The 22659-nt window shown below is 38.9% G+C and overlaps 1 protein-coding gene across 1 annotated transcript in view; it reads right to left on the bottom strand.

The window, feature by feature from the left end:
* Positions 1–22659, bottom strand: part of ANO2 (anoctamin 2) — a 185868-nt gene that overhangs the window by 121436 nt on the left and 41773 nt on the right. Inside the window, exons 6-10 of the mRNA XM_062007412.1 lie at positions 22215–22269; positions 19417–19465; positions 16004–16059; positions 15801–15842; positions 11383–11447 (exon numbers count right to left, since the gene is read on the bottom strand). Of these exons, the coding sequence (XP_061863396.1) occupies positions 11383–11447; positions 15801–15842; positions 16004–16059; positions 19417–19465; positions 22215–22269 (267 nt within the window). The remainder of the gene's footprint in view (positions 1–11382; positions 11448–15800; positions 15843–16003; positions 16060–19416; positions 19466–22214; positions 22270–22659) is intronic.

Here is a 22659-nt window from a genome sequence, read left to right as displayed (position 1 = left end):
CACCAGAAGAAAATCCATCATTAAACTGGAGGTTAAACATTGAACTAATTTCTAGCACGTATTAAGTTCAGAAAAAGGAGATTTTTCCCTTATTTCTGAGGTAATAGTTACCACCAAATTGAAGTTTTCATCTCAGAAGTGAAGACTTATTTCAGAAATACTGGTGAAGTATAGAGAAAACCTCAGTCACTATTACAGAATGAGGAACAAGACATAACATCTCTGTATATTCCATCATTTCACTCCAGGTAGAGTTGCCTATGTCCAGACTTTTCTGGATTTGTCATATTTTCTCCACTTGGAAATTTTCTCAGGGCAGGATTCAAGCATTTATTACAACCATCTGGGACACCTGGGTGGAATTACTGCTCAGCAGCAGCACTGAGGCTGCTGTGCATGCAGAGATCGTAGAGATTTCTACCATGGGTTTGCCTGACAGCACATACACACATATTCTATCCAGACAGTCCCAAGAAGAAATGTATCAGTGCTAAATCTAGATATACAGAGAGTGCACCAAACAGAGCAATATGAAAGCCAAGAACGACTCCTGGTAAAAAACAACCCTCTTTGGAACAACTTGCCAAGAGACTGAAAAACTTTTTTATTAAAATTTCAAGAAGAGGGAAAAAAAAACCCCAACCATGACTATGGAACTTCAGCTGAATTACAATGCAGCTGAATCTGAGGTAGGAAAGAAAAAGTCGGTTAGAGGCCAAATGGTTTTGGATATAGAAAACAAAAAAGGAGCCTCCGTCCAAGCTGAAAGCACATAGATTTCCCTAAGCTGGAGATAAAGATCAAGACTGGCCAATAGAGAATGTTTATAAGGGTATTTGTGAAAACAGTTAACAAGCCCATGCAAGAACTCTAAATCAATTCCTAAATGCTGAAAGCTATCTCTAAAGTTCATATTTGTGTCCACATCTGCAAATGTGTCTCATTTGCTGTAAACACTTGGTACCAAATCAATAAGACCTAGAAACAAGTTCAGAGCCACAGCTTGGCTTTTGACTTCTATAAAAGATGTCATACCCTGTGTATTTTCTCTAGTAATTAATGCACTGAGTCATCTGCAGTGCTTCTAGCTAAGAGCATTCACCAAAGACCAACAAAGAAACTGTGAATCTGACCCTTGTTGCCTGAACGCAGAATGAAGCAAGATGCTGCAACAGCCATTTAATCAAGTCCTTTTAGTTAAAGTTATTGATGGAAAACATTAGTTAACAAATATTTGTTGTATCCTCTAATGTTACCTGAAGTCTGGAGCCAAACTTGTCTAAATTACAGATTGTACCAGTCATAAATACATTTTCTTTCAAGGCACTGTGAAATATTATTTGAGATTTACTACAGGAGAAACATCCAAACAAAAAAACAACCCAAAACCTACTGTCAAAATATTGTAACTCCCTAGAGAATAGATATTCTTATATTCACTTAGATGTAGAACAATGACTTCTCCCAGTTTCTTGTCTCTTAAGAAATACTATTCAACACAGTAATAGAGCATTGTTTTAGGGAGAAAGTATGCGCGGACAATGGGAATATACAAGTTCTCAAATTCTAATGTATTCAAAATCCTGGGGAAAATACCGAGAATAAAAATCACAGAACTTGTGTACTAACTACAATTAAAAGAGAAAAAGATGAAACCTTACCCCTGAAAGAAGTTAAAAATGTCATTCATAGAGCTTCATAAATTTGACAAACCTTGTTGCTTCCATTCCAAGAATCTATTAGAATACAATTGGAAGGGCATAGTTTGTGGTGGTATATTATAAACTGACAAAAATGCTTTTGTTTACTTATAGTAATAGAAAGAATAATAGAAGCATAATAAGTAGATATGGGATGAAACAGATGGAAATTACGTCTAACTACCTGCCAATTGTATAAGCAAGCCACACAATGCTGGTTAGTCAGAAGCCCAACCATCCCTACAGAAGCACTACATCCTCCTCTCTGTTTTGGGAAAATACAAAGCTTCAGTGGTCCTACAGAGCATTTTGTGATGTGTGCATGGCCTTTGTAAATGCAGGGGTGCAACCAGGAAGGTTAAAGCCCTTTTAGAATTAAATATGGACAGGAAAGTAAAGGAAAACAAGAAGGTGTTTTTCAGGTACATCATCAGCAAAATGACTAGGGGGAATGTAGGCCCGCTGCTGAAAACAGAGGGTGCTCTGGTGACCGAGGATGCAGAACTACTGAATGCCTTCTTTGCTTCAGTCTTTATGGCAAAGGCTGGCCCTTGGGAAGTCCAGTCCAGCAACAGTCTGACAACAGAGGACTTGCCCTTGGTGGGAGAGGAGGCGGTCAAAGACTTGTTGGCCAAGCTTAACACTCATAAGTCAATGGGTCCTGATGGGACGTATCCTAGAGCGCTGAGGGAGCTGGCTGATTTGGTTGCTAAGCTGCTCTCCATCATTTTTGGACATCCATGGAGGACAGGTGATATGCCTGAGGACTGAAGTAAGACCAATGTCGCTCCAGTCCTCAAAAAGAGCAAGGAGAACCAGGAAAACTACAGGATGGTCAGCCTCACCTCCATCCCTGGAAAGGTGATGGAAAAACTCATCCTGAATGTTATATGAACATATGAAGGAAAGATGGTTATCGAGGGAGTCAACATGGCTTCACCAAGGGGAAACCCTGTTTGACCAACCTGATAGCCTTCTATGAGTGCATAACCGGCTGGCTAGATGAGGGGAGAGCAGTGGATGTCATCTACCTTGACTTCAGCAAGGCTTTTCACACTGTCTCCCATAACATCCTCATCAGAAAGCTCAGGCAGTGTGTCTTGGATCAGTGGACAGTGAGGTGGATCAAGAGCTGGCTGAATGACAGAGCCCAGAGGGTGGTGATTCATGGCACAGAATCGAGTTGGAGGCCTGTGGCCAGTAGAGTTCCACAGGGATCGGTTCTGGGGCCAGTCTTGTTCAACATCTTCATCAATGACCTGGCTGAGGGGGCAGAGTGTCCCCTCAGCAAGTTCACTGATGACACCAAACTGGGAGGACTGGCTGATTCCCCAGAAGGCTGTGCTGCCGTTCAGCAGGATCTTGACCGACTTGAGAGTTGGGCACAGAGGAACCTCATGAGGTTCAACAAGGACAAGTGCAGAGTCCTGGATCATATTTAGTACAGGCTGCATATTGACCTGCTGGAGAGCAGCTCTGCAGAGTCTGTGGGTCCTGGTTGATAATAAACTGAACACGAGCCAGCAATGTGCCCTGATAACTAAGAATGCAAATGGCATCCCAGGGTGCATCAAGAAGAATGTGGTCAATAGGTCAAGGGACATTCTCTTCTCCTTCTGCTCTGCCCTGATGACGCCTCATCGAGAGTCCTATGTCCAGTTCTGGGCTCAAATGGGACAGAGAACTTCTGGAGAGAGTCCAATGCAGGTCCATCAGGATGATGAGGGGACTGAAACTTCTTCCTGATGAGAAAAGGCTGCAGGTTTTTTATTCTGGATAAGAGGAGACTGAGGGCGGAATCTCATTAATATTTATATTGTAAGTATATAAATTATAGATGCCAGGAGGTTGGGGTATCCCTGTTTTCTATTGTATCTATTGACAGGACAAGGGGTAATGGGATGAAGTTGGAATACTGTTCTTTTGAAACATAAGAAAAAACTATTTTACTATGAGGGTGAGGGAGCCCTGGCACAGGCTGCCCAGGGAGGTTGTGCAGTCTCCTTCTCTGGAAGTCTTCAAAATCCACCTGGATGAGTTCCTGTGTGACCTGATCGAGGTGGATCTGCTTTGCTAGGGGGGTTGGACTAGATGATCTCTAAAGTTCCCTTCCCACATCTACCATTCTCTGATTCTATGATACAAGCACATCATGAAGTTCAACAAGGAGAAAGTCAAAGTTCTGCACCTAAGGAAGAGCTGTCCCCTGCACCAGTTGTTTTCTGGCATCCACCTAATTGGAAAACAGCTTGGCAGAAAAAAACTGGGGGTCTTGGTGCACACCAGCTCAAACCTGAGAGAGCAAGGTGCTGTAAAGAAAGTGAATGGTATACTCGGCTGCTTTTGACAAATTATTGCCAGCAGGTCAAGGGAGGTAATCCTTCCCCTCTGGTCAGCACTGGGGAGACCACAGTGGAAGTACTGTACTGTATTCAGTACAAGAGAAATAGGGACATACCAGATAGTACAGTGAAGGGTCACAGGGATGATTAATGAACTGACACCATTCACATGTCAGAAAAGCCGAGAGCTAAGACTATTTTGACCAGAGAACTATGTAAGTACTGATGTAGATGTGCACATCCTTTGCTGGATCTAGCTTTTGAAAATCCTATCAAAAGAGTCAGAAATATGGATGGTAATGAGGATCTTAGTGCTCAGACAGTGACCTGAAGCCTGGGAATTATGTTTATCAGAAAGCAGAGGTCTGGTTTTCCTCACCACTGCAATACAAACCTACTGGTTTGAAATTCCATCTCTCAAACAAGCACCGATAAATAAGACCAAGCTCTTGCCAAAACAGCTAGAGAACCACTTCCTACAGGATTGGCAAAGCCTATTAAATGCAGAGCTGTAAGTAAATCATCTCACTCCAGTCACAGGCCTTCAATCTAGAAGAATAATTCCATACAAATTCTTCTGTGATTTATGCACCATGAGCAAAAACTCTCTGCTTTGCAGTAAACACAGGACAGAGTACTCATGTGAGTCCTGTGATGAGAAGTTCCCAGGGTGAAGGGGAAATTCCCTACAACTGCAGATATGAAATGCTGTCCTAGTAGCAAGCACCTAATCTGCAGGTCATTTAATGAACATATGATGTGACGCAAAAGCCCACTTATAAATAAACTGGGTGTGTGAGGGGTAATGAGATCACATAGACACTGTAAAGGGAGAGGGATGGTAATGATGGAGAATCACAGAATCAAAGAAACTTAAGGGTTGTAATGGACCTCAAAAGATCATCTAGTCCAACCCCCAAAAGTATTCTTTTCTCAACAACTAGGACTCTGCTTCAGGGTCCCATCTGCTTTTGACTCCCTCCAGGAAGTTCTCTGCTGTAAAAACTGGTACTGAGGACAACATCAAGGTGGTGTGGATGCTAGCATTGCACTTCCCACCATACCTACTGCTTTAATAATGATGGACTTTAAGTTGAATGTACCCCATGTTGGGAATAAATCTTTGCTGTATAGTTCTTTGGAACTATAAAAAGATGTTGGTCTTAAAGTGCAGAAGGGTTATAGTGAAAAGATAAGGGCAGATTACTGCCTCAGGCATGTTCTCAGCAGAGATTTGGAAAGGAGCTAGATGGACCACTGCCAAAGTTATTAGTAGTGCTCATGGGCATTTTTCTACTTAATGCTATATTTGCTCAATTGCTGCACTTTCCCAGGCTTAATGCTGGTTCCTCTTTTTTCTAATAACCAATTCCTTGCATATGGCCTCAGCATTTTTATGAATGTTGAGAATATGCCTACTAAAGACAGAGAAAAATTCTGTTTTTTGCTGTCATTAATCACCTAGCATAAGGGGACATTCTTTATGGTTCCACGAATCAGTGTCATCTCAGAGGAATGCTACTGTTTTCATGAAACTAAGGGGAAAAGTACAACACTAAACATGCTAATCACTAATCTCCAAAAAGAAAGCAAGGTCCCTCATGCCTCAAAGAGAAAGGAAACCCTGGAATATGAGGAGCACTACACTGGTAGACAGTGAAGAAAGGGGGCTCTAAAATAAAAGAATCAGTTGGTAAATCTGAAACATACTTGAACTCTGCTGAAAAGGCATTTCTGTTGAGGAATAAAACTGTCAGAGAAAAGCTCCTCACTGTAATAGTGTACAGACTCCTCACTGTAAGTGATGAATTACTCAAAAGGTGGTAAATTATCATCTGATCTAGCAGTTGCCTCAATAGAGAGAAAAGTTAGCAACATAACTGTTCTCCAGGCATTAGGAACTGAGTGTTACCCTGCACATCTACCATGTTGGAGCTTGCTTTTCTCTCTGCAGCCTTATGGAAGCTGTTGATAGTCATTTGAGCAATGAAGAGGGAATATGTGAAGGGAACTCACTACTCTCACTACTGGCTTTATATGAGTGCAGAAAGAGTTCCCTTCTTTGAAACCTGGTTTTCAGAAAAGATACAGGTATTTGTTGCAAATCTGGGAAGTCCAAGACTGACTGACTGTCTCAGTTAGTCCATCACGAAGTGAGACACTGTATATACGGCTCTCATAAATTTTTAGTCTGGACTGATTAGGTTTAGCTCTGAGGAAAGCATTAGAGCAGGCTGTCCAAATCTTGCAAGATAATCACATATTACAAGGTTATGTTCTGCCAAAGTGGTTACATTGCATAAAAAATAAAGATCAGATGTTTGGTTTGGTTAATCAACAGTAACAGAAAAGTGACAGGGAAGCAGAAGAATTAAATTGCAAAGGATAATCTGAGCTTTGAGGATCAACAGCTCCTTTAAAACTAATCTGTCCTAAGTAGCATAAACAGATATACCCACTTTTGTTTTTTGTGGTGATTGATGAAAGAAAAAAAGAGTAAAAAGGCAAACCAGTAATACACATTTGGGGACTGATTGCTTACATTGAACACTGCACTACACAGCCCCCAAGACACTGAAAGTCAAGGCAACAGTATCCAGAGCCAAGAAAATCAAACTTTGAAACATCACAGGTCTGTCACTACTTTTAAAACTTCCAGGAAGAGAAAGTCACAGGCTGCTGTGCTTTAGGAAAACAGTGTTCAAATACAGGAATGGGGGGAACTGGTGACTGTTCGGTCAAGAGCAGGTTCAACGCAGGCACATTGCAGTGAAGGGTCAGAATTCATTACACACAAAGTTGAAACAATTTTCCATACCAAAGAAAAACACAGTAAAAAACAGGAAGGAGGAAATATATTAGGCAGACAGCTTGAGTAACACAAACTCCCAGGTTTTGATTTACGTGCTATACACTATAAATAATATTTTGGTTAACACACTTTTCCACCTACTCCTGCAAAAAGAGTTACTGTATATATTGTCTTAATCTTTACAATGACCCCATCTTCCCAGTTTTAGTCTTTACATCAAGACATAGGCACTTGGAGCTTTGAAAGTAATCATGCCATAGATAATGTAGCCTGTTAGTTCTTACAAAGTTAGGTGAAGTCCTAGCAATACGAAATAGGAATTCAAACTTGAAAAATGAGACAGGTTAGAAGAAGCTCATGAGCTGGGACCTTTTAGAAGCACTAATATTAAAATAAGCTCCACCACAATTAAAATTCAGGCAGTTGTGCTTGACTGCTCTACAGTCTTGTATTAATAACAGGATAATAAAAGGGGATCTTTCCTCTCTGCTGATGGTTCTCTATTTGGAATTTCAGTTCATATATGGATTCACATCTGCAGGGGTTTCAAGATATTGATTAAGAGATAACTTGTCATTTTTTTCTGGGAATTAGATGAGCTTTTTTATCTCTCATTTCTTTGTGATATCAGTAATCTTAGCATAGTTGCTTCATTGGTCATTTAGAGCTCCTAACTGATAAAAGTTGCATTCAACCTGAAATTCTATTGTATTTCTTATACTTACTGTATATTTTCTGGACTTGCTCTAACTCATTAGAGATCCACTGCTAAAAGACAAGAGATAATGGCTGCAAGCTGTATCAAGGAAAACTTATTCTGGAGAGAAGAAATGTCTTCCCACCTACAGTGGGACACTGAGGGATATAGTTTAGCAGTGGACTTGGCACTAAGTTAGTGGTTGGACTTGATGATCTTAATTCCAATGATGCTATGATTCTACAAGACCTCGGAGAATCTGTGGTCGGTATTCCCTGGTCTGTACCAAGACTGAGCATAACAAATACATAGTTCCTAGTTTTGATGTACAATCACTTGGAAACTGGTAACAACTGTCTGACCAGAAGAAAGGTACTGAGGCACTAACAATGATTTATAGTAATTATACAGTGCTATATCTAGTCTTCCAGCATAGGCACTTCATTTAAAGAATTGTCATGGTTTGACATGACAAACCTCCCCAGAAGGCTGTGCTGCCATTCAGTGGGATCTTGACCGGCTTGAGAGTTGGGCAGAGAAGAATCTCATGAGGTTCAATAAGGTCAAGTGCAGAGTCCTGCATCTGGGAAGGAACAATCCCCATGCACCAGTACAGGCTGGGGGTCAAACTGCTGAAGAGCAGCTCTGCAGAGAGAGACCTGGGAGTCCTGATTGATAATAAGCTAAATATGAGCCAGCAATGTGCCCTCATGGCCAAGAAGGCCAATGGCATCCTGGGATGCATCAAGAAGAGTGTGGCCAGCAGGTCAAAGGAGGTTCTGCTCCCCCTCTACTCTACACTGGTGAGGCCTCATCTGGAGTCCTGTGTCCAGTTCTGGGCTCCTCAACTCAAGAGGAACAGGGAACTGCTGGAGAGAGTCCAGTGCAGGGCCACCAGGGGTGGAACAGGGGTGGATCAGGGGTGTGGAACATCATACGAGGAAAGGCTGTGGGAACTGGGGCTGTTTAGTCTGGAGAAGAGGAGATTGAGGGGTGAACTTATTAACATTTATAAATATCTAAATATTGGGTGTCAGGAGGTTGGGACATCCCTTTTTTCTATTGTAGATAGTAACAGGACAAGTGGTAATGGGATGAAGCTGGAACACAAAAAGTACCACTTAAAGATAAGAAAAAACTATTTCACTGTTCAGGTGAGGGAGCAGTGGAACAGGCTGCCCAGGGGGGTTTTGGAGTCTCCTTCCTTGGCGATCTTCAAGACCCGCCTGGACATGTTCCTATGCCACCTGATCTAGGTGGACCTGCTTCTGCAGGGGGGTTGGACTACGTGATCTCTAAAGGTCCCTTCCAACCCCTACCATTCTATGATTCTATGATTCTATGACATGATAATCTTTTCTGGTAAAGGGGAAAGGAACTGTAAAGATGGCTCCTGTAAGTAGTTGCTCGAAACTCTCCCCAGCTCTGAGCCAGACCCACTTGTGGGGCTGAGCCAGTATATGCCTCCACGAATCACTTTTTAAGACGAAGTTGGAAGAGCATGGTTCTTCCTGTTTCTCCTCACTTCTGTCTTTTCTTATTTTCCAGCTGGTGGTGGTGCAAGGAGTGGGATAAGTGTGAGAAAGAACCATGCAGACTCCAAGGTCAGTGATGAAAGAGAGGAAGTGGTGTGCTGGAGCAGACTCCCCTGCTTTCTAAGAAGAGGACTGGTGAAGCTGAGATTTGTTTGCATTTTGCTAAAGACCCCGCATCAGTGGTAGAGACTTATTTTGACAATGACCCCATATCAGAGGCAGTGACTCCTTTTGCTAATAACCCTGAGCCAGGGACAGTGACTATGGCCGGAGTAGGCCGTGTCCTGTGGAAGGGACCCAATCACTTCATTATAGACTCCAATCCAGGGGCAGTGATTCTCTTCATTAAAACTGTGGTTGCAGGAGGCTGTGTCCTGAGGGAGAGATCCAATATTCATAGAAGCTGTAACTGTGGAGAGGAACCCACGACAAAGCAGCTCATTAAAATTATGCCCAGAAGAGGCTGTGCCCCTTGGGAGGGACCCTGTATCTGCAGAAATTGCAACCGTGACGAAGAATCCACACCAGAGATATTCACTAAGGACTGTGTCCTGTGTGAGGGACCCTGTATTGGCAGAAGTCACAGCTGCTGGGAACAACCCACACCAGAGAACTTTAAGGACTGTGTCCTGTGGGAGGGACTCTGTCTTGAAGCAGAGGAAGAATACCAGGAGTCATCCTCATCTGAGAAGACAGAAGCGGCAGAGCCCATCTGTGAGAGATTGACCACATCCCCCATTTCCTAGCCTCCTGAGCCATTGAGGGGGGAGGAGGTAGAGATACTGGGAGCAGTGAGCTGGGCCTGGGAAGAAAGGAGGGATGGAGGAGGGAGATCTTAAAGTACTGGTTGTAATTTTCTCATAATACTACTCGTTTTTTGTTCTGTTCTGTTTCTAGTAGAATAAACTTTCCTACTTTCCTCTCTAAGTCAAGTACTGGAGTCTGTTTTGCCCGGAACAGTAATTGGCAGCGAGCCCTCCCTGCCCTTGTCTCAATCCACAAATATTGCTTATCTTTTTCCTCCCATTTTGCTGGGGCCTCTGCCATCCTAAGGAGGATGGGGGTGAATAGGGGCACCAAGCAAGAGACTGTCTTGGTGCTTCATTACTGGCTGGGCAAAACCATGACAAGAGTTAATGTCAATTTGCATACTGAAACAGGATTCAGGTGAAACAGGATTAGAAAGATATACTCTGCTACAAGTCGTATTAAAAAAAAATACACTAAAAAGTTAAATTAATTTGAGGATGTGAATATTATGTAAACAACATACTTCAACAGAGTTATATTTGAAAATATCAACTAGAACGGACTTTGTATGTAAGACATAATAAGTGCTTCTGCTTCCTTCCATCAAAGCCTAAATATAAACTTGTGAAGTTACACAGTGCTCTCATAACCAGAAAAAAAAAAAAAAAAAAAAGAGAAGAATAATATCATCTAATCAACATAAGGAAGGATCACAGTAAATTATCAAAATCAAAATGTGACTCATGTTTGCCAAAGGAATAAGCATCCACATTGCGACTGGGCTCAAATTCATCCCAGGGTACAGAAGTGCAGACTGGTTTTTCACTTGCAGGAAGAAAAGGGTGGTAATTCTCCAGGTATATATATCTTAAAGCTCTAACATATCCAAGAGAATAAAAACCACATTTATTTTAGTGGTAACAGTCAAACTTGCAGTCAAGCAAAGTATGGAAGATAAAAGCAAGAAAAATCATCTCTGAGAACAGAGAATGAATTACACATGTCTCATTCTTCTTTTCTTTCTCACAGAAATTTAAACCACATAATTTCTATGAAATCATATCAGTGTAGTGAAACACTATAATGGACACAGCAAAATACAAATGAAGATAGAGTGTAAGCAGATGTACCTCTATTTTCAATTCAGTTGAGTTGTTGGATTTGGGAAAACTTGATAATTCCTCTAGCCAGTCATGATTTAAGGTAACATTTGTAATATTTTCTAATGTACAAGATGTTGTAATTTTGTTCTGAGTTTACCTATTCTATTACAAAATATCCTCTTTTTTGAAAGAATGAGTGCATTTAGAAAAAAATCTGAAGTATGACATTCTTCAAAGGGTAAGTTCTATATGAAAACAAAGGTACATTATTGTTTAGTGTACTTTTGTCGCAGTAAACTATCATCAGCTACAGAAAAGTAGTGAGAGCATTATTTTCAATACTCTAATCAATACAAGATTTCATTTGCTAAAGTAACTGGAATTTAATTAATCTGCATCAGCAAGAAACAGGTTCCTTAATGTTTTCTGCAAGACCATATTACCTTATGAGGTCAATAGGCTGAAATTTGTAAAACACTCCATATCTTGCCCATTCTCGATACAGCAACTAAATAAATAAATAAAAATAAACAACAGAAAATTAGCTTGACACAACTGCTCCCATCTGTTTTTATGAATATCTTCTAAGAGTTAAAAATATATATACTATAAAAAGCAGTTTCCCATGCTTCAATACAAGCTTCCAAATATGTTTTTTTCCAGACAGTTATAGAAGACTCCAACCAAACTAGCAATGCAAGAATGGTGTATACACAACTTTCCACATACCTATGCCCTCTCCTCTACATTTAATAGATACTGATGTTAAATAGAAGGGCTCAAAAAGAAAAATAACAAATGCTGAAGTCTTGTGGAACAGAGTCAGGGTTAAAAGGGAAACATTTCAAGACCTGTGGTACCTTAACCACAATATACTCAATTTCAATGGGCAACGGACTGAGGATAGTCTTCCTCATTCCCTTTTTCATTGCTGTGATCAATGTGATACAACTTCGTTGAACTATCAAGAAGGAAAAGGAAACCTGTGACACTCTTTTGAGAGGCTGTAAAAGAAACCAATAAATATGATGTGGAAGATCTCACAGTAATCTGAAACTAAAGTCAGGTGCTAGATTGAAATTATCAAGCAACAATTCGGTAAGAGTTACTTTGATAGCAGTACATTTTATAACTATGTATAAACATTAATAATCCAGAAAGATTGTTGGAAAAAAAAAAAGCTTTCCAGAATTATGTGAAGAGCAAAGGAAGCTCAGGAGAAATGTCAGCATGAAGTACAGAGTGCATAAAAAAAAATAAACAAATAACCAGAATATGATGAGAAATGAAAACAAATTAACCATATCATTATTTATGGACTATAAATCTGTATCATCCAAAAAGACAATTGTCAAGCCTCTTCACTGTTCAAAAAAGAGGTAGAGAGGGTCCAGAGTGGCATTTGAGAGGTGGGGTCAGGTACTTTAGAATAAAGCAGCACATTATTCTTAGTAAAATTGGAATAGTGATGAAACTGTGTTTTGAGAATGAGCTTCTGTGTGGAATATGTGCTGGCTCCCAGAGATGCCCTCATATTCTAGTTCCTCCCTTGCTGTGAGCACTGACTGTCCCTTACCTGTTTCATGGAAATTGCAGTTAATGTGCAGTAGAGTAATTGTTGAATTAATATTTTGGAATCTTGAATGCCTCTCCTGTCGCAGATGCTATGTGGAAGAACTAAATAAATATCAAGTGAGCAATTAAGACCCAAATCCTGCAAACATGTTCTGAAAAAGTGGTATGGTTCAGAATACAGAAACTGGCTTGAAAACATTGAAGTGAATAGAGCTATGCCATTGCATCCTCATTATAGATACAACATAAAGCATTTTCTGTTCAAAGATGAAGGAATAAACCTACATTGCTGAAGTAGTTGGGAACTCAATAATGAGATTCAAGAGTGAAGAGTCTGGGTTTTTAGAATATTGCTCTTACAGAGCACAGTCTTGCAAAATGCTTTGCACTTGTGGAAAGAAGTGATGAGATTTCATTTTATTTTCATTGGCTCCAACAAGAGTTGAAGAGCCCTGGCTACCATATTGATATTGTCATATGAATGCTTGTAGTTATTTCTTAAAAATCACCTTTTAGCACTTCCCAAAGCATTACCTACCATTTTAAATATTTTCATAAAAAATCATTCTAATAAATGAATTCACTGAGATATACAGAACAAGAACATTAGAGTTATTAAATTCTTTCAACGACTCGAAATCTATTGTGAACGTAGCTACAGAATGGAATTCAAAGTTCAGAAAGAAAGCTCTTTCTAAAGTTGCAGTAAGTTTGGGAACAGGTTGCTATGACATTATGTCAGACTATAGAATCACACTGGTTATTCTGATTCCAAAAGCCATAACACTGTAGGTGAGTTTATGGCATTAATATTTTCCATTCATTTATGTTGCCCACAGTAAACTACAGTATCAGCACTGCAATTTTTCAAGATTAAGCTTAAATCTGGAAACTGGAATGTATATTTTTTTATTATATTTGTTAAATTGAAAGGAATTCTAGGAAAAGACTTGTAATATATTTTATTGTATTTTATCAGCTTCATTTAAATGCAGTATTTTCTGTAAGTTCATAATATCACTTTCCAATGTGCTTCAAATATTCTTGCAGTGTTGTCGTGTATCTCCCAGATAAGGAACAAAATCCTTCATATATTTCTCAATGTCAAACACACTGCTAGCAGTGATGAATTACAAGTTGCCAGTGGGCTAGAAGCTTAAAAAAGACCAAGTCAGTGTTTATACTCATAGTAAGTTTTTATCATACTGCTGTGCAATATCTTTCTTAAATACAGTTGTTGTGGGTTTGTTTTTTGTTTTTTGTGTTTTTTTCTAGAGCAGAAATCACACTAAAATGGAAATTCTTTTGCTCCAATCAACAGTCCCAGGAAAACAGTGGGTTTCATTGACTATTGGTTTCTAAATCTCATAGGATGTGGCAAAAAGATTATTTTACTGTGCATTTTCTCCAAGAAAATCCTGAAGAGGATTAGTAAGGATTAATCTTTTATATTATGAACCAGTTCATAAACCTTAATTATTTATGTTAATTTCTTGATGTAAGTACCCCAGAGAAGCTCAGTTCATCATTTTTTTTTGGCATATACAACAGACAATTGGAATGGAAGATACAGATAAGTTAAAATGGGCACAATAAAAGGGGCAGAGAAAAAAAAAAAAAAAGAAGCTAAAAAATGCCCACTTTCCTTTAAACCTGATCAGGGCCTTTCAGGAAATTAAACACTGAGACTATTAGATTCAGACAGAAAACAGATGATGTTATGCATAGAAATACTACAGCAGATTAAATGGCTAGGCAGCAGAGACATATGTGAATAATCAATGAAGTATTTCTGGAAAGGAACTTTTATGTTTTTAATACTTAACACTTCATAACTGAGTCTAATAGGCAGAATAAAAAGAAGGCAGCACAAAATTCAACAAGTGGGGTGAATATTTTTCCAGACACTAGTTCACTTAGGCCTTCCTCTTCCCTATTCCACAATATATAATCTGCCTTGATTGACTAATATTTCCTTTTCTTTCTTCTCTAAAAATTTTGTTAACGTTATCAGTCAGTAAATTATGCTTGTTGACTTTCTGAGTCCATTACTGCATCACTATTGTAACTTAGAGAAAATTCTTCCAGAGCAGAATAGAAAATTTCTTCATGAACAAAAAGTTCAAATTCACAGACATAAATATACAAGGTTCTTTCTTTATAGTCTGTTTTCCAACATTGTCTCTTTTGCTTACTAAATTAAATTGTATATGGTACATGAAGACATCTAGTGGCTGAAGGCTAACACTGTTTACCAAAAACTACAAAGATGATGTTTTCAAATGTTTACTAACCCAGCATTGGAGAAAATTAATTTAGTTATATGGCCTATGAATTGAAACTTCACTTCAAATGCTCAAATAATCATCATGTGTGGCAATTACACTCTTGAGAAATACATTGTGTTTTGCCAAATTTTCTTATTTAAAGTAACAAATGGCACATACCAACGTATAATACCACAGAGCTACAGACATTTCTGAAATAATATACAAGTCACCAAGTACATATACAATTTAGTTTCTAGTAGAGTAAGTATTTTAGGCATCCAAATACTATCTTTTTCACAATTCTTCCCTTCCCCCTTTCTTTACCCACAATTTTCCCTTTTCATTTCCTATCTTAGTGCTTGCATATCTAGGAAAAAAAAATCCACAAACTTTAGAGAACATGGAATGGATCTTAATGTATTACAGCAATTAAACAGGCATTCTCATTTCTAATAGTGAGCATATGTGTTAAAAATACCGAGTTCAGGCAGTCTTTTATTATGCATCCATTTCTCTTGTGCAAACAATGGGTGACATATTTTCAAAAGTGTTTTGATAGCTTGAAACTTTTTATTTACAAAATAATTGGAAGCATATTTGTAGAAATTGCATGTAATTCGATTGAATGAACAGTCAAATGAAAAATACAACTATTTTTTAACCTAGTAACCGTTGATCTACAGTACCATCCGGCTGCAGAAAGAAAATAATCATATAATTTATTTAACAACTTTTGATTCCTGACATTGAAAAATTTTGTTTATGCATGTGAAGGGAAATTTGAAGCATTTCAAGGTGTAAATATTAAATTCAATGAAATACTTCATAAGAAGACTTTAAAAAAAGTCTTGTGAAATTTTTTTATGTCCAGAAATAAAGTAATGCAAAATTAGATGTATTTGTAAAAAACTTTACTTGATTGTACACTGACTAATGCTTTACAATTTCATTTAGGACATTAATTGACATGTATCATGTTACATCTAATACAAAATTAATTTTTAAATGTATTTTACCTTTCTTTCATTCATGTCATCATTTTGGCCTTCATATTCACCCTAAAGAAAGAAAATACATATAATGCAGTAACTGATGTAAAAACATAAAATTCAATAAAAATCTCACACGCAGAGTATATTTTCATTGTCACAGGCAATAAACAATGTATATTCACTATTGAGTGATACTATCAGAGAATGATATTTTAATATATACGTACATCATGAAGTGGGTATGCTGCATCATAAACATTATTTGCTATTAATGTGCCAATACCTAAAAGGAAAAAAAAAAATAAGATGGTCAATAGCTAGGCATAGTTAAACAGAGAGGACTATTACAGATTTCATGTGATGACATTACAAAGCGCACTGAGACGTATTACTGAAAATAATAAAAGTCATGTCAAGATGATTACATACCAACCTAGAAGTACTTGGCTATGGAAAACATGTTTCACAGAAAGACTTATTTTCTTTGAGTGAACTAGTGCAGTACAAAGAGTGTTTTGAATATTTTCTTGATAGCAAAGAGTCATGCAACTGAAGAATAAAGTGTCTGGGAAGTCCTTTAAGCTTTACAGTGATCAGAACCATAGATCAGCATTGACACATCCAAACAGAAGGAAAAAAAAAAAAAACACACTTTCACAGAAGTTGGTGATTGAAGAAATCTTCACTCTCTGTTGACTAATATTGAATCAGATCTTGTTTTCACTGAACCAACTGCTGGGTTTTCTACCCTTCCTCCTATCACTATATAAGGCCATTCTTCTGATTTTGAAACAATTTTGGTTTGTTTGCATGAGTTAGATCCATTTGTGCTCACCAAATCCATAATTATACTTCAGAGCCAGAAGCAACAGGACCAGAACCGTTGAGTCCTGCAAACAGGAAGTCTGGTGAAAGGTGGAAAGTTTAGATTGGACATTAGGAAGAACTTTTTCACTGAGAGGGTTATTAAGCATTGGAATGGGCCACCCAGGGAGGTGGTGGTGTCACCATCCCTAGAGACATTCAAAAGATGCATAGATGGGGTGCTGAGAGATATGGTTAAGTTTAGTGATAGTGTGAGGTTAGTGGTTGGACTCGATGATCTTAAAGTTCTTTTCCAACTATAGCGATTCTATGATCCTAAGATGAAGGGACATGGCACTATCAGAGTGACCAAAGGTGCTAGAAAAAATCCTGAGCTAATAACTACAGCACCTATAGGCATACACAAGACTACTTCTGACCCTCAAGACTTATGACTCTTATAGCTATTCCATCTTCAGTTTCTGCAGGTGAATAAGATTATTCTGTAGGATCATGATTAAAACTAAGAATAGTAGCTTATTCCAGACCTCTTTGCTTTCAATGCTCAGTAAAAAGTAAACAGCTAACTTGTCTTTAGAAATAGAAAAAAAAAAAAAACAGTCAAACAGTCAAATTGCACAGTGATCATTCTGAAACATCCAAGGAAAAGCCTCTGCTTAGAGATGTTAGATGGGCATTATGTCTGCCTTGTTACAAAGCCAAATACCCTCACTTCTACATACATTAATAGAATCAGGAAATCCTCATGTTTTTATAATGTCAAGTCTTCCACTGTATGTTTGGAAAGTTTAAAATAGTGCTAGAAGAAAATATGTCTTCCTTGTATAATGTCATAGAAGTGGAACCAGATTCAGCTTTACACAGATGTAAAATTTGATGAGCAAATGTGTTTGAAGTGTTCTTATATCACAGATTCACAGAATCTTAAGGGTTGGAAGCGACCTTGAAAGATCATCTAGTCCAATCCCCCTGCCAGAGCAGGACCACCTAGAATAGATCACACAAGAACTCATCCAGAATCCCTTCTATTATACTCTGAAGCACACGTTCATGAAAACCAAAAACTGCTATAAGTACTTCCAATATCATTGTCCTACCTCTCATGCAAAATAAGCAATGGAATCATAAAAAAACAGAACCTACCAAGTGTATTTAAAGAAACACTTTAAATTATGAGTGGTTTTAAGTCCTAAGACTGGTGAGATGGGAATACCTTAGCAACATATAAAGCATAGGACTTTTAGGGGAGATCTCAGAATATCAAAACAAGTAGCGAATGTAAGTAAAATCTGATGCATGTTCAACTTTTGGCTATGGGCCAGAAAGATGGAATGGACAGGAAGGTTAAAATATTTGCTTTATATCAAATGAGATCTTGATCTTACCTGAACTTGAAGTCGATCAACCTGTACTTTTGTCTTAGAGTTAAAAAAAAGCCTGAAAAATCACTACTAATGCTTTGATCTCTAATGATGGCTTTTATTATATCATAAACCAGAACAAGCTATTAAAGTAGTGAAAACTTTCAGTGAGAGGCAAAAAAAAACCCAACAAAAAAACATTCATAAAATGCTCTTTCACTTCCTACTGTGTCTCCTGTAGGGTGGATTGCTTCTTTCAAGCTTTCTCACTTCAGGCTTCTTTTTTAGTATACCTTACACTGCCTTGTCTCTAAAAGACTTCACTCAAAGAAATTTTCTTGGACAGGCTCCACAGCTCCCAGAGAAAGCATGGCCTCCCCAATCACCAGGACAGTTCTCTGAATGCCAGCTGAGACAATCCAGTAAATTAAGGTAGCATTCGTTAGAAATGAAGAATGCTTGACATTTTTTCAGCTAGTTATCTCTTTTTCTTAAAGGAAACCATGTAATAATCATAAATATAAAAGTTTGTACTAGGCAAAGCCAAGTATTTTTGGTTGAAAAAGCGCAGATATCTCATTTTTTGGGGTTTTTTTTAATATAATTTGGAAAAAATATATTGCCATTTCAGGGAAATCTAAATTAATCTATTTTCTACTGCAGTTGCTGTACCAAAATAATCTCTTACTGAAGCTTCACTGTTCAAAGCTTCACTAGACCCTTGTGGGAAACTGTTGTTACAGTATACTAATTCTTTGCAAGCACATTACCCTAGGACATTGTGATCTGCACATAAGTGGTCAAGCCTACAGAAGGACTTCCAGAAAACATGCCAGACAAGGAGCAGTATCAATTCTCCACTGGGGAAATATGTGTTGTGATATCACAAAGAACGTAAAAATGAAAGAAAGTAAATACATCTGTATATTTTCTGAACCTCAAGAAAATCAAAACTACAAATATTTCAGGGTTACTCTAAAAGTATAACACAGAATCTTTGAAACAGTCAGTTGAGTCATATATTTTATGATGCAGCTTATGGACACAATTTTTAAAGCTGGAGTGATAAAAATAACCAAGAAAGATGTGTTATTCTATTGAAATGGCATGAAAAATCTACTCCTGGAAGAAATAATACAACACATTGTAGTTGACATCTGAATTTTCAAAAGCAGATCACAGAATGATCAAATCTAATTTTATGATAACTCATGAAATGTGAGTTATGTGCCAGATCCTGCACCTGTACAAATGAAAAGCAAGTTGCCATTACTATGTCCTATCCAAATAATGGACTAAAAATTCTGATTTTATTACTTGGATAAAGCATTCGTTTCAATATATATTTTTTGTGAAGATATGCCAGCATACTTTTGTGCTCTGTGAGAATTATACTCTATACCTAAACAATTCTTTTCAAAACAATATATATTATTATCTTCCCTCCTTCTTACCCATGTTATTTCTGGCTTTCGTAGAAGTGCGCTTCAAAATTTCACGTACCTGTGGAGAAGAACAGTGACATAACACAAATCATCTTTTAGCATTATTTTCATCAAGCTAGCAATAAAACTTTTTTTCTTAAAAAACAAACAAAAAATATTCTTCACTCATATCATAGAATCATAGAATGGTAGGAGTTGGAAGGGACCTTTAGAGATCATCTAGTCCAATCCCCCTGCAGAAGCAGGTTCACCTAGATCAGGTCACATAGGAACATGTCCAGGTGGGTCTTAAAGACCTCCAAGGAAGGAGACTCCAAAACCCGCCTGGGCAGCCTGTTCCACTGCTCCCTCACCTGAACAGTGAAATAGTTTTTTCTTATATTTAAGTGGAACTTTTTGTGTTCAAGCTTCATCCCATTACCCCTTGTCCTGTTGCTAGATATAATAGAAAAAGGGATGTCCCAACCTCCTGATAGCCACCATTTAGATATTTGTAACTATTAATAAGATCACCCCTCAATCTCCTCTTCTCCAGACTAAACAGCCCCAGTTCCCACAGCTTTTCCTCATAGGAAAGATGTTCCAGTCCCCTGATCATCTTGGTGGCCCTGAGCTGGACTCTCTCCAGAAGTTCCCTTTTCCTCTTGAGCTGAGGAGCCCAGAACTGGACACAGGACTCCAGATGAGGCCTCATCAGTGCAGAGTAGAGAGGGAGAAGAACCTCCCTTGACCTTCTGGCCACACTCTTCTCGATGCATCTCAGGATGCCATTGGCCTTCTTGGCCACGAGGGCACATTGCTGGCTCATGGTTAGCTTATTATCTATCAGGACTCCCAGGTCTCTCTCTGCAGAGCTGCTCTTCTGCAGCCTGTACTGGTGCATGGGGTTGTTCCTTCCCAGATGCAGGACTCTGCACTTGTCCTTGTTGAACCTCATGAGGTTCTTCTCTGCCAAACTCTCAAGCCAGTCAACATCCTGCTGAATGGCAGCACAGCCTTCTGGGGAATCAGCCAGTCCTCCCAGTTTGGTGTCATCAGTCAACTTGCTGAGGGTACACTCTGTCCCTTCAGCCAGGTCATTGATGAAGATATTGAACAAAACTCGCCCCACAACCAATCCCTGAGGAACTCTACTGGCCACAGGCCTCCAACTGTGCCATTGATCACCACCGTCTGGGCTCAGTCATTCAGCCAGCTCTTGATCCACCTCACTGTTCACTCAGTCAACCCACACTGTCTGAGTTTTCCGATGAGGATATTATGAGAGACAATGTCAAAAGCCTTGCTGGAGTCAAGGTAGATGACATCTACTGCTCTCCCCTCATCTAGCCATCAACTTATGCCAGCTTGGTCAAACAGGATTTCACCCATGTTGACTCCCCCAATAACCATCTTTTCCTTCATATGTTCAGTGATAACATTCAGGATCAGTTGTTCCATCACCTTTCCAGGGATGGAGGTGAGGCTGACCAGCCTGTAGTTTTCCTGGTTCTCCTTCTTGCTCTTTTTGAGGACTGGAGCAACATTGGTCTTACTTTAGTCCTCAGGCATATCACCTCTCCTCCATGGATGTCCAAAAATGATGGAGAGCAGCTTAGCAACCACATCAGCCAGCTCCCTCAGCACTCTAGGATGCATCCCATCAGGACCCATTGACTTATGAGCCTTAGGCTTGGCCAACAAGTATTTAACCTCTTCCTCTTCCATCCAGGGCAAGTCCTCTGCTGTCCTGGCCATCCTATTACCCTTGCTGGACTGGGCTTCCCAAGGGCCAGCCATGCCCATAAAGACTGAAGCAAAGAAGCATTCAGTACTTCGGCCTTCTCTGCATCCTCAGTCACCAGGGCACCCTCTGTGTTTAGCAGTCACTACACATTCCCCCTGGCCATCCTTCTGCTGCTGATGTACTTGAAAAATGCCTCATTACTGTCCTTAACATCCCTGGCTAAATTTAATTCAAAAGGGCTGTAGCCCTCCTAGTTGCACCCCTGCATGCCCTGGTAATGTTCCTATACTCTTCCCAAGAAGCCAGCCCCTGTTTCCACCTCTCATAGATGGCTGCTTTCTGCCTGAGTTGTCCCAGCAGATCCTTGCTCATCCATGGAGGCCATATATAAATGCCTGGCTTGAGGCCACTGGTTACCATTCAAAAACGCTATGATCAGTCCTAGTAATGGATTATGTGGCCTGAGATTTGTAGGATAAACTCTACTGCATCAAATCCTCATAAAACTCTGTGAAATATAAGGACTTCAAGTAGAATGAAAATTTTACAGTAAAGAAAATCACAACAAAATCTGACTTTGTAAGAAAACATTTAGCTTTTGGATTTGGAAATGGAACATTAAGGTGCACATAAAGTGATCAGTAAGTAAGCTGTATGTATGCAACCCAAGTGTGTATAGGTGAATCATAGCATGTTAGAAAGGAATTGGCATTGCATTTGTAAAAAGAAATCTTGCCTCACTGACATTGTGGAGACCTAGCAGGATCTCAGGAACACGATACAAAGTTTCTCACCAAAGGCTATGGGAGCTAGAAAGTTACTATAGGATTGTAGAGGAGATCCTTTTATGGAATATAAAATCTAGTTAAAGATTTGGAAGAAGGATTTAATAACAACTGAGTACAAGTTCTCCCTACATAGCATCTCCTCACAGAGCAGTTTCAGAAGGGCATTTCTTACATATTTATGACTGCTTAGTGTTTTGCAGGAACAGAGGAATGCAGATGAAATTAGCAAAGTAGTCACCAGATTCACTATTAAAACAAATCCGATTCATCACAAGAAGTCTATGATTACTTACTATTCGGCTGCGGGTAGCATTGTCAAAAAATGTATCTTTGTCTTTAATGTTATACCTAAAACATTGAGAAAAAAACCCTTCAGTTATATTTCAGATGTGGCAGTAATAAGTAAGATAACACAAGATTCTGATTTAGAGTTCATTTAGAAGCCACAGCAATTACCAAATCAGATGTTTAAAGGAAATATAGATTAAATAGTACAGCATAGTAGACATAGTAGACAGTAGACTGTTTAAGACCTAGTAATTCAGAGTTGTATAGGATTGCAATGATAGTGGGCATAAAAATGCAAAAATATCAACTAACATAAAATGCCTTTTGGATAAGAAGAGCTTGTCTATTGTATTATCTTTTAATCTTTTCCTTATAACATACCCTCAACACTGTAACATTCTGAGGTTATGTTGTTAGGTTTCAACTAGCCTAATGCAGATGTTCATTACC

This window comes from Colius striatus, chromosome 1 (genome assembly GCF_028858725.1).
Source record: "Colius striatus isolate bColStr4 chromosome 1, bColStr4.1.hap1, whole genome shotgun sequence".
Lineage (NCBI taxonomy): Eukaryota > Metazoa > Chordata > Aves > Coliiformes > Coliidae > Colius > Colius striatus.
The sequence above is the reverse complement of the archived record's forward strand: the minus strand, read 5'-3'. Positions and strand labels throughout refer to the sequence as shown.